Source organism: Clarias gariepinus, chromosome 23, assembly GCF_024256425.1.
Source record: "Clarias gariepinus isolate MV-2021 ecotype Netherlands chromosome 23, CGAR_prim_01v2, whole genome shotgun sequence".
NCBI classification, from domain to species: domain Eukaryota; kingdom Metazoa; phylum Chordata; class Actinopteri; order Siluriformes; family Clariidae; genus Clarias; species Clarias gariepinus.
Genome location: NC_071122.1, coordinates 25,982,879 through 25,996,297, shown reverse-complemented (window position 1 = coordinate 25,996,297; position 13,419 = coordinate 25,982,879). Strand labels below are relative to the sequence as shown.

Below are 13,419 nucleotides of genomic sequence, written 5' to 3'. Positions count from 1 at the left end.
ATAAAGCTGTGTTTGTAACAGTGTGTGTCCATTACCTGTGCAGGTGTGTGTGTGTGTGTGTGTGTGTGTGTGTTGGTCTTTAATGTGATACATGTTACTAGAGTAAGTGTGTGTGGCCAAAGCAGCTCCTTGTGAAGTTGATGTGACAGTGAAGTGACCGAGCTGACCTCAGGTAAAGGTTCAGGTGCTACAGTAACTTCAGCCGTCCTGGAGAGATGATTGTATTTGTGCCCAGAAATGGCCATATTTCAGTGTTAGCGTACAGTAATCATTTATAATGCTAATTATTTATATTTCTTAATGAGTATTCACACTAACATTGCTGTAAGCTTCCAGAAGCACATGACCTCTAACAACTGTAGCTTCAATTAAAGCATTCGGACCAAAATTAAGGATCCCCTCCCCAAAAGAATCTGTAGTGTCCGTAACCAGGTCAAATTCATGTTGCAATATCTTAACAATTTTATATTTTAGAATAAAACACTTTTTCAGGTTTATGGCTGTGAAATCTAAACTGGCCGAGTTTCATCTGAATGACAATTGAGATTCTTGAAAGATTTGAATTTTAAAAAAACGTTTAGATTTCAAAAACTTTAGAAGTGTTTATCCATTCCCTTTGCAGGTGTGTGTGTGTGTGTGTGTGTGTGTGTTGGTTAGCCTGTAATCACCTGCTGGAGCGTGGGTTTCAGCACAGATGAAGTTACAATGTATTGCATTGTGTTGTGTTGTTGCTCTTGTTTGCACATTTGCACAGTCACTTTATGTTATCTTCTCTGACTTTTTCTGTAGTTCTGTAGTTAGATTTTGGTCATTTATATTGTGTGTGTGTGTAGCACTAGGCACAGTAACAGTGTTGGTATTATTTGTAAGATGTAGTGTTTTTTTATTTTCATTTTGACGTATAATGTCACCAGGTTAAAAAAAATCTAAAACATAATAAATAAAACTGTCTGGATGAGGATAAAGCTTTATAGGCAGGTGAGTGGAATTTAGTTATTTGCTGCTGACAGCTTGGTGCCAGATACCACACACACCTTCAGAGGTCTAGTGGAGTCCAGACCTCAACGGGTCAGTGGCGACTTGGAGGCACAAATATTAAACAGGTGTTTTTACATTATCAGTGCATATCCACATTTATACACACACTACACTATATACACACACTACACTATATACACAGACTACAGTATATACACACACTACTGTATATACACACACTACAGTATATACACACACTACAGTATATACACACACTATACACACAATAACGGAAGATAAATAACAATAAATAAAATCTTATTGACAGATGTACTTCAGTGGACATTTCTAAGAGATATTTTAAAACAGTCTCAGTCCGAATGTGTCTCAGTGGAGATGAAAAGGAGGAAATTGGTGCAGTTCAGCAGGTTTTATGGCAGTGATGTAAAGTCATGTAAAGTCATGTAAGGTTTGTGTTTTTGAGTTACGCTAGAATAAATCCTAAAAAAGAACTCTTAACAAATGTATATTATTTATGACTTTTACTCATTTAACTGTGAGACTGTTCACTAGATCTTTCCTGGATTTAACCTGAACCCCAATAATAAATGAAGAATCCTAAAACTGGTGCTGGTGTGCTTCTGCCGTCTGCTGGGCCGAGTGGGTGATTACACTGTGAATTATTTAAGCGTTCTTCAGTGCCATTAAATTATTTATAAAGATAAAGAAGAGCAGGAGTGGATTAATAATTTAATAATTTTAAACAACCTTCTTTGGTAAAAATGTGAGAATATGAGAAGTAAAATAGTTTTTTTTTCCTTTCAGTGTTTTTCATTCCTACTTGACTTGACAAAGTTTTTTTTTTTGGTCTTTATTGGACATTTACAGTGGAACTAAATGAACATTTGAATAAACTAGAAATTAAACAATAATAAGATCGTGTAAGCGGATATAAGTGCAGAAAGAAAGAAGGAAAGAAAGAAAACTTCTAGCAGCACACACACGGCAGAAACGATCAACGGTTAAGGACATAAAAGCTTTTTGTGACAGTTTTAGCTTTTTAATTTCATCATTTTTATTTATTTTAAACATTTACATTTATTTAATGTAACAGTTAAAGTAAACTTTTATATGGTTTACTTTAATGTTTATACTTTTACAGTTACATTTTATACGTTTATATTTAATTATATTTTACATATTATATTTCTTACCTTCTTATTCCATTTCATCTTTCCTGTTAGGGTCACAGACAGTCGTGTAAACATCTCACTGCACATCACACTGTGTGCACTCGTGTACGTGACAAATATTTCAATAAAAAACATATTTGGAGTTTAAAATGATTCAGATAAAAGCTACACTAATATTTTTCCATTTTTCAAAAAGGAATATGATATTTTCCCATAAGGATTATTATATTCCCCATCAGGGAGAGACAGACAGACAGACAGACAGACAGACAGGTCTCTTTACAGCCATCGACTCGTTCTGATTTCCTCCAGTCTATAGGTGACATTATGATCCTCTCTCTAACTGCTGTCTTTGGAAATTATTATTCCTGAGGATTCGACTTCTGATTTAAAAGGAATAGATGAGCGAGTGAGTTTACATTTTATAGATTTAGTCTTAAAACCAGAAGCGTCGGAAAACACTTCACTTTCATTATCATGTCTTTATTCAGGAGAACACCTGCCGTGTCATCCACAAACTGGCTGATTAGGAAATCTCTGTCAGGAATTTCAACACCTGCAGATAATCACTGCTGAGATGAACAGCTTGTCCTCTAGGGGTCGTACCTGGGCTCATTGAGACAGCGCTGTAAATATCATTATAGATACAGCGATATATATATATGATAATTTAATCAAACTTAATTTAATCTTAAAGAGAATCATTACTATTACAACGATCAATTTCTACAAGCCTGAGAGTAAACGACAGAGTACGGAACGGAAACATCCTCGATCGGCAGTTGAGAAAAAGTTCAGAAGTCCACCCTCAGCTGGAAATTCATCAACACTTACAGTTTTCTGAGATTTTCAAGGGCCAGAAATATTGTAACATTATCAGGAAAAGTTTTGATCAACAGTGCTCGCGAGACGCTTATTGAAGAGCTGAAGACTAAACTTTAGATTAAACAGAGTGACTCACCCTCATATAACACATTTTACTCATAAAGAAGCCTCAAAATGTACAAATATATACTTGACTCCAGGAATTACAGTGAAACGTCAGATTGCGAGTAACGCGGTTTGCGAGTGTTCCACAAGATGAGCAAAATTTTTTAATAAATTTTGACTTGGAAAACGAACACGTCTTGGTTTACGAGTGCCGAGTATCATGTATCACACATGTATCACTTCTTGTTTTGACGCTGAGCGTCACGTGATCACAACTGAGCCAACGTTTTTTCTCCTTCTTGTGCTGCAGAATTGTGGGTAATCGTCTCCCCTGCTGGTCTCTTACTGGTATAATCAACATCTATGCATCTGTGTACTGTTTACTCTAACACTGTGACCACATGTGTGTGTGAAACATATTTTATTTTGTTTGTGTTTAGTACGCGTGTAAAGCAAAAGCAAGTCTCATTAGAGAGGTTAAAGATCTATTTTCACTCTGTATCAGCTGCTCTGTGTGCGCCACACACACAGACCCCTCCTATTTTCATCTTAACAGACACACCCAAACACACACACTCTTTCTCTCTGCTCTATACAGAAACACTGCTCTGTCGCAATTCTTCTCAAAAGGTAAAGTGCAGGTTAATTTGTTTTATTTTTACTTTACAGCAGTGATTCCGTTAGTGTGTCGCTCAACCGAGTGTCATTAGAAATAAGGAAGAAGTTATGCTCGTAATCCAAGGTTTCACTGTATGAGAAATCACTTTTGTCATCAAAACTACATGTGGCTGATGTATTGATACACTGATGCATTTAATACAACACGATCATAAATTTCAACACAAATCTGGAGTTAAGTGAATTACAGTTCAGTTTAATTTAAATTAAATAAAAATCATTTATCTCCTGATTTATTACCTTAGCAGGTGTGTGTGTGTGTGTGTGTGGTGGTGGTGGGGGGGGCACAGGCAGGCAAGTATTACACACAAGTTTATAGCATTTTACAGTTTTTATTGTTGCTGGAGGCTCTAATAATACATGAACTGTAAGCTTTACAAAAACAAAACAAACCAAACAAAAAAAAAAGAACATAATATTCCACCCCCGCACATAAACAACAACAAAAACAAAAAACCAGATTGCAAAGCTTTGGGTAAAACAGATACAGAAACAGAGGGAAAAACAGAGGGTGTCGGGTGGCTATACAACGTTTAAACGTGTACACACACACACACACACACACACCACCCAAAAGAGAATTACTAACATTAATGATAATAACAGTAATAATAATAATAATAATTATAATAATAATAATATTAAGTAAGGTTTACTCTCCTGCTGCTTACACAAACAAGTGCATTTGTAAGAGGGACAGTGTGGGTGTGGCTTGTGAATGGGCGTGGTTTGTGTGGGCGTGGCTGCGTGTACAATAGAAAAGAAGAGGCGCACTTTTCCCTGGTGAGAGACGGACGATGTTACCCCAGGGCACTCTCGTTAGCTTAACCGTCATAACGAGCGGAGCGACAGACAGCAGAGAGAAAGAGGAGAAGGAAGAGGAAGAGTGCTGCACCACCTGCAGGAGAAACTCGGTACTAAAACCCCCAAAGCCAAGCGGCGTTCTCCTTCTCTGTAGTTCCACAGACAGAGCGCAGCACAGACGACGAAAGTGCAGAGGCGAAATAAACGTGGGGTCGATGGGGGGTGAGTGGGGTGGGTGTGTGGGGTGTGTGTGTGTGTGAGAGACAGAGAGAGAGAGAGAGAGAGAGAGAGAGAGAGTGTCTCTAGCTTTGCTGTTTGCGTTTGTTGAGCGCGTCGATCAGATCGGTCCTCAGAGCCTCCTGCTTGGCTCGAACTGCCGCCAGTGTCTGCACGCTCCTGTAGAGAGGAACAAGGACATGAGGGGGTGTTACACACACACACACACACACACACACACACACACACACACACACAAGAATCCTGTTTCAGGCACATGCGATTGTTAAACCTTCAGTTCCTGAAATATCCATCAGTTGAGCACAAACAGATAAATAAAGAACACAAAACCTGTCTGCTGTGGTGTTACCGCTGTGTGCGCGCGCCTCGGTCTCTTTCTCACACACACTTTCCTGCTACAAGCCCAAACACACACTTTACCCAGTCACTAAAGGAAGCAGCCATGTAACAATTACAGAATACAATCTTTCTCTCTCACACACACACACTCACACACACACACACACCTTTTGCTGTTCTAGATAAAATGTCATTTGATTAGATTTGTTTGTGAATGTAAATGTCAGCATTTAGTCTAATAGTAAAAGGGAAAAACGTGAAGGTCAGTTATTTACATAACGTCCAGTTGACCACAGACAGTCTGGGTGAAGTCACACACTAACAGACAGATGTCTAGGGCCTCCAGTCGCGTCTCACTCCACAGACTCTCTGAGCGCTCCTGCCCTGGTCACTGCTCTAACGCGTGGTTTGGGACGCGACCCAGAGGTCTGGAGTCTGTGTACGAGATCCGGAAAGAGAGACCAGAGCCTGAAGAACAGCTACACTAAACACCAGCGTCATGTCACAGTTAACCCAGATAACACAGATAAACTTCCAGAGACTCCGCCCACTGTCAATCAAAAGAGGTGTTAGTGGTTAGGACACGACCACAATAAAACACCAGTGTTAGTGTGTGTGAACAGACCAAACACTACTCAGCTATAGGTCTGTGTGAGTGGCATGCATCAAGGCAGGCACACACACACACACACACACGGCCCTATACCTCCAGCCCTACTCTATGAAGATCTGGCGCTGAGTGAGAACCTGAGAGAGCTCTCGCTGCAGCTGCCTGTACTTCTGATTATCAGGGAGAGACTCGATAGATCTGAAAAAAACCACCCGGGGGAGGGGGGGCACGAGAGAGAGGGGAAAAGGGGGAGAGGGGGTGAAAGTATGAAAGCAAAAAAAAAAAAGAAGAAAGATAAAAGCAGATGACAAGGAAATGAAAAAAAAATAATAAACATGAAAGGAGGAGTATGTACAGAGATCTTGGAAACAGTATGAACACACACACACACACACACACCACACACACTTCTGTACCTCAGGCCGTTGACGATGTCCTTGGTTTTGCCAAAGTAGATTTCATTCAGGGTGGAACGGATCTTATTCTCCATGTCCTACACACACACACACACACACACACAAATCAAGGCTTACACAGAATATAATAATGTGACAGAAAATGCATGACAGTTAGCTGTGTGCGTGCGCGCGTGTGTGTGTGTGTGTGTGTGTGTGTGTGTCGCGTGTCTCACCTCAACCAGGCGTCCGATGTTGGCGATGTGCGGTGAGGACTCACTGACCGTCTCATCTTTCTCCATCTGAGGAACGAGAGAGAGAGAGAGAGAGAGAGAGAGAGAGAGAGAGAGAGAAAGGATAGAGGGGGGCTTATTACAAACTTTAACAACTTACACTGTGTTTAAAGATTTGGATGGAAAAGTTATTTCTTAAAATTATCTTAACAAATGAATTGAAAAAAGTTTAGCCAAAATGTCACCTAGTACTGTGTCAGGTAAACACAGAGAGAGAGAGAGAGAGAGAGAGAGAGAGAGAGTGCAGTGTGTGTAAACACCCAGAGATACACACTCATCACTTCAGGCTTTTTCAGAAATGTGTTTCCGTAAACAGTGTGTGTGTAACCCAGGTGTACAGGAAGTGTAATGTCTGCGTACAGCCTGAGTGAGACCTCGCAGCCTCTCTCTGACCCCCTGCCTCCCTCTGATGATTAAACTCTGCTCTAACAGGAAGTGCCGCTGTGCCTCTTCCCCTCTCTGTCCTGTCACATGACCGTGTCTCTCTCACACACACACACACACACACACAGCAGGAGCTCACACTGTAACTCGGCCCGGATATAACAGCTTCACACAGTACAGGTCACAGAGCACAGAGCGGCTTCATACTGCGCCAAGTGTGTTAAACAAGGGTCACATGTCTACTGCACACACACACATTTGCATTCCGTCTCATCAGTAGCCTGGTTAATTGTTTTTGTATGAATTGCTTCCTTTTTTTAAATAAAACCCGCCTAACCGGTCGCCATGGTTACCCATCTCTCTCTCTCTCTGCCTGAAATCACCTGGTTGTTATGGTAACCCCTGTCTCGCCGAGTGTCCCTGTCTGTTGTCAGTTTATCGGTTGCTATGGTTACCTGTCGGGTGAGGCTTCCCCCCAGGTTCATGGTTCCGGAGCCGGTTTTAGTCGTCTGCAGCCACAGCATCACGGTGGAGGTGAGTTTATAGTGAGCGGTGCGACCACTTGACTTCTCCTGAGAAACACAGAGCAGAGGGGCGCATTTTTTTGTTGAAAGAAAACAACTAAAAAAAAAAAATTATTATTTTCCCAGCATGCCGAGCTCTCACCTGCACCTCCACCACATGGATGGAGTCCCAGCAGCCCTTGATTTTTTTGGAGCCGTCTCCTGCCTTCTTAATGAGGATGACTCCGGCGAAACCGTGATCCAGGTCCCACAGGTACACGGAGGACACGCCGCCCTCAAAATACCTATACACACACACACACCATGTCATTAGAGGCAGTGCAAACACTCACACACAGTACGATTTATACACACTCACAGGTCTCTGTACTGGTCGAAGGCGTTGTTGGCCTCCACCTCCAGCTTCCTCAGACGGGCCGAGGGCATCGCACCATCATCGATAGGGGGCTCATACTTATTACTCCACGGGGATCTAACAGAACACATGCACACACACACACAGATGTCACCAAAGAAACAAGAACAGTAAACATTCAAACACCTAACAGAGGCTGGAGTTTATATAGGACGGAGACAAGGTGTTTGATGGTGTTTTGGGATAGAGCCGTGGGATTGAGGACTCAGCCCCGGGAGGTTATTGGAAAAGAGCCACTGTGTGTGTGTGTGTGTGTGTGTGTGTGTGTGTGTGTGTGTGTGTGAGGCTAAGGGCAGTTCTGATTGTGACCTGTAGGAGTCGCCATCACGGTTATAATCACAGAGCAGGTAGTCTTTCCCAACCACTTTGTCCCGGGCGATTTTCAGAGGCTGATCCACAGACGAGAGCAGATCCTCACACAGACTGGGCACCTACACACACACACACACACACAATATTAAATAGATGAGGAGATGGAAACCAGTATTAGGTGTTTTAATTCAGTTGAGAAGAGAAAGAGAGAGAGAGAGAGAGAGAGAGAGAGAGAGAGAAAGACACACACACACACACACACCACATCTGGTCCTGCTGAGTGAGTGACTGTTTCACTAATACTCACTAACCATGGTGTGTGTGAAAGACAGAGGGAGTGATGGAGGTACAGGGTGGAGGGGGAGAGAGAGAGAGAGAGAGACTGATGTAAATACAGATGTGGACAATAAAGTGATTAAAAGAGAGGAAGGAATGTGTGGGTTTTAATCCACTTAACAGTTAAAAGGGGAACAGCGTGTGTTTAGGCACTTTGTTTGTGTGTGTGTAACAAGTAGTGCTTAATGTGTGGAAGATTTGTCATTGGACCTGACAAAGAACAACCGGAACAGTAAACACACACACACCAGATCGATGAGGTCACTGAGATTCTTCTCAATCTGCTGTGGAGGGAGACGCCTCATCAGGTCCAGAGCACAGTCTAACTGCTGGTCATTCTGCAGAGAGACAGACACACACAGGTTAAGTCTACTGTTTCCATCTAATGATCAGCACACACTCCTCCTCATCTCACCCTCACTCATGAAAAAGAAAGACAAGGTGGCAATAATAATAATAATAATAATAATAATAATAATCTCTGTCACACAGAATTAAGTGCTGCTCAGGTTTCATATGCTGAGAGAGAGAGTGTGTGTGTGTGTTCCTCAGGATCACTGACTGACTGGAGCAGCCACACCATCTCGGGTGACCTCACTAACATTCCTACATTTACTACATCAAAGTCAATCTCTCTTACACACACACACACACACACACCACACATCTGCTTGAGCATTTATTATATGTACTGCTGAAACAAGTGACTTAGACTCTAAGTGTGTATGTGTGTGTGTCCCTGTAGTGCTCAGTGATGCAGTGTGAGGACGTGAGACAGCGCTGGACGTCTACAGCACAATCCCTGCTTCTCCCTCACGTCTACCAGAGCCTGTACTGAGAGTTTGTACTTCTGTATCAGTGCGTTTGTGTTGCGCTGCAATTAATAAAACACCTCTAGGTGGCAGTGTGGTTTCTACGCCACCGTCGAGTCTAATCGACGTGTGTGTGTGTGTGTGTGTGTGTGTGTGCAGACAACACAAAGTGTAAAGTTCACAATAAACCTGCATTAAATCATATGAGAGAGTTTATTAGACAAGGAGACTGAATAAAATGATGGTGCTCTCAGTGTAATGATTAAACAGAATAAGAAAAAGAAGAAGGAGAAAGAGAAGCAGGCGGACTGGTCATAGATGTGCGTCTGCATCGTTGTGAGTGATAGGAGCGAACTATTTCCTAAATGTGTTTAAAAAAATGTTTTTTTTACATGTTTTTTTTATACATGTAGCTAAAACGAGGTGACTGGGTAACAGTACTGAGAGCCTGAAAAGTATGCCGGCTCGTTATGAAACATTAGGCTACTAGTAATGTTAATTAATCAGGACAAACTAACTTAAAGAATAATGTGTTCCCTGGACTAACAGAGCATGAGACTGTGGAATTATTTTGAGAAGTCCATCAGCAATTGAGGAAGAAACAGCGACAGAGGAAGTGAACTAGTACAGATCAGACCAAGCCGGCGACCCCTATCACACAATGCCAATTCTGTAGCAACTGTGCACAAGCTCCAGGGGGCGCAACTGAAAAATATGTGTGTGTGTGTGTGTGTGTGTGTGGGAGGGGGGTGTGGTCATGGATTATGTGTGAATAAGCAAAAAGCAGTGAACGGGGCATGTGGAGGGTTTTACAGCGTTATAGCTCCATCTGTGTGTGAAAGAGCTCTGTACACTTCATGTCTAAGTAATGCACACTTGTACAAGTGTAAAAGGAAGTGGAACACTAACTCTGCTGTGGTGTGTGTGAGAGACAGTGTAGCACAGTGGGGTTGGAGGTGCTGGATTAAAGCTAAGGTGTAACTGAGTGATCAGCAGCAAGCTTTCTAAACACATCTGCAGTGCAATCAGCCACACACACACACAGTTCCCTTTTCAGACTGAATATACAGCACTGTATTTTCCAAGGAAACAAATGTGTGACTCATTAAACTATGCCACACACACACACATGGTTCAGGACTTAATCAAACCTCAGCAACTCAAATCTGAAACATGTATAACTTCAAAAACAGATTACTTTCACAAGGAAAAAAAACAGTGTCCTGATCATCTTAAGGTGCAGATGAGGAGTATTAAACATCTTCATAACAAATAATCTACTTCCTGATCAGATTAAACACCCTTTAAGGAAAAATGTGCATCCTGATCAGATTGAACATGTTCACAAAGAATATGGTTTTGGATTATAAACACTTTCAGGACAAATAATCTGGAATAATTAGGAAGTGGATTATTACTTCCAAAAGAGTTTATTCTAATCTTCTTCCTAATAGTTGCTGATTAATCTGATCAGGATGCATCCTGGTCAGATTCAACACCTTGACATAGAATAATCTGCGTCCTGGTCAGAATTAACAAGAAAACAAAAAAAAAAAATCTGCTTCCTAATTAAATTAAAAATCCCTTAGGAAGGAAAATTCTGCATCCTAATCAGATTCAACACCTTCACACAAAATAATCTGTGTCCTGGTCAAGTTAAACACCCTCACAAGGAATAATTTGTATCCTGATCATATTAAACACCTTTCAACAAAAAATCTGCATCCTGATCAGACTGAACACGTTCACAAAGAATAATACGGTTCCGGGTTAGATTGAACACTTTCATCAAAATAAATAATCTGGAGTAATCAGAAAGCAGATTGTTTCTTCTGAGTGTTTAGTAAAAAAAAAAAAAATATATATATATATATATATATATATATATTGATATATATATATATATATTTTTTTTTTCCTAATTAGATTAAACACCTTTACAAGAATAATGTGTCCTGGTCAGATTAAACACTTTCACAAGAAATAATCTACTTTTCTCATTAGATTAATTCCCAAGGATTAATCTGTGTCAAACAAATTAAACACCTTCGCCATCATGATGCGATGATGTTTGTCCTGGTCAGGTTAAACACCTTGAACAATTCATATTAAACACTTTCAAGACGAATAACTCGCTTCCTGATCAGATTAAACACCTTTGCAATGAATAATCTGTATATTGGTCGGATTAAACACTTCCACAAGGAATTTTGTGTGCCCCAGTCAGATTAAACACTGTTGCGAGGATTAAAGTGTTTTGAACAGATTAAACACTTTAGTGAGAAATAATCTGCTTCCCCTCAAATTAAACACTTAATAATCTGCTTTCTAATTAGATTAAAACACCTTTACAAAGATTAAACTGTGTCATGAACACTTTCAAGAGGAAAAATCTGCTTTCTGACTGAAATAAAGACCTTCTAATGAGATGTCATTACACATCCTGGTTTCCAGCAGGACACAGAAGCTGCCAGGTGTGAACACAGTGCTAATGGAAATGGGTCAGTTTTAAACACACACACACTTCAAAAGGTTTGAAAATACCCAGGGATCAAAGTGTTTATGTCTGAAGCCACAAATTATACCTTGCACTCTAGACGTGTGTGTGTGTGTAAGTGTTCATCTGTGTGTGTGTGTGTGTGTGTGTAAGTGTTCATCTGTGTGTGTGTGTGTTGTACAGGGGTGTGAGTTCGGACAGGAGGGATTTACACCCTGCAGAACTGCAGTAACCTGAAGCGCTTCTGCCAGATCGACACCCATTAGGAGTTACTGCGCGCATACACACACACACACATACACACACACACACACACACACACAGAACAATACATCGCTGCTCCTAAAGTGACTCTCATTCAGAACAGAAATAGTTGGCCGGGGTGGCGCCGCACGCGCAGCACTTCTGCTATAAAAGGAAAAGCCAGTGACTAGCCTAGCATAGCTTCCCTTAGCTTAGCATAACATCCGTATCCCAGCGCAGCAGCCCCGCAGCGGGCCTTACCATGTTTGCGATGGTCTCGGGAGGATAAACACGCGGTTCCGGGTGTGTCTACGCGCTCGTCTCGGAGGCTGTCTGCTGGTTCGGCTCGGTTCGGGTGTGTCGGCGCTGCACCGTGTTTTTAGCCGTGCCGAGCGGATGCTAACAGCTTTCTCCTCACAGCCCAGCCCTGTCAGCGGAACTCACTTCCTCAACGGGGGGCGGGGCCAAGGGAAAAGAGGCGGGGACACCAGAAAAAATATAATAGAGCATATCCGGGTCATAAGAAGCTCTAGCGCTACTGACCAATCAGAGCGAGCTAAGTTAGGCATGGCCATTTATGGAATAAGTAAGGGCGTGGCCTGGACCTGGGGACAGCAGTACCGCGTTCGACCACTAGGGGAAGAGAGCGCGCGAGAAAGAATTGCAGAATTATTATTGCTAAATATAGAATTCTTTTATAGATAATAAAAAAATGCTTACAATAATGACTGAATATAACAAATTGAGCCAAAAACTTGGTGCTTATATTTTTATTTCTAATGTGTATTAAATTTCTAATAATATGTCTCATTAGATTTTTTGTGTTATTAAAGACACGTTCTGAAAGAGTTTAAATGTGGATCACTTTCTCAAAAAGACTATTTTTTTGTGTCAGATTTTACACAGATTTTGCAGGGAGTGCAGTTCTCCCTCATCACATCATCAAGGAGAAACAATTAATACTGTACCGAAATCTGTATTAAGTTCTGATTAAATTAAACATCAGTTAGATTTATTTATTAATCCGTTGCACGTATGTGTCTATTACAGAGAGAGAGAGGGAGGAGAGCCAACTGTCTGTCTGTTCTAACTGACATTTATAAGACTGTATAGTCTAGTAATCTCAGTATAAACTAATCCACCTCCTAATGCATTAAATGTGTTCTGCAGTGTTTAGTTTATGTATTTAATCTGTTGTTTATTTAATGATAAAAATACATGAGCAAATGATGCAATCTTGAATCTACTGTAACTGTATTTGTGTAAATAATAAAACTATACCATTGTTTATATTGATATATTGACAAACAGTTGAAATTTCTCACTCGTATATTTCCGTCAAACCCCGCCCCCCGGCCTATGATTGGCTGCTCGCGCCGCTCGTCCTGCGCTGTGATTGGGTGTCGGTGTGGCCAATTATAATCATCCCGCTGTTCTAA

General features: G+C 41.2%; 1 protein-coding gene across 2 annotated transcripts; it reads right to left on the bottom strand.

Moving 5' to 3' along the window:
* Positions 1–4,833: 4,833 nt before the first annotated feature.
* On the bottom strand, positions 4,834–12,439 carry capzb (capping actin protein of muscle Z-line subunit beta). Of its 2 annotated transcripts, XM_053484430.1 has the most exons (10): positions 12,242–12,439; positions 8,677–8,766; positions 8,090–8,211; positions 7,724–7,837; positions 7,508–7,649; positions 7,297–7,413; positions 6,401–6,466; positions 6,186–6,262; positions 5,866–5,967; positions 4,866–4,979 (listed from the first exon to the last, which is right to left on the bottom strand). In XM_053484430.1, the coding sequence occupies exons 1-9, from the start codon at positions 12,242–12,244 to the stop codon at positions 5,874–5,876; spliced, it is 825 nt and encodes a 274-aa protein (XP_053340405.1). In that variant the 5' UTR covers positions 12,245–12,439; the 3' UTR covers positions 4,866–4,979; positions 5,866–5,873. The 2 variants fall into 2 exon arrangements, with proteins under 2 accessions (XP_053340403.1, XP_053340405.1); XM_053484428.1 differs by lacking the exon at positions 5,866–5,967 and having other exon boundaries at positions 4,834–4,979; positions 12,242–12,438.
* Positions 12,440–13,419: the final 980 nt, after the last annotated feature.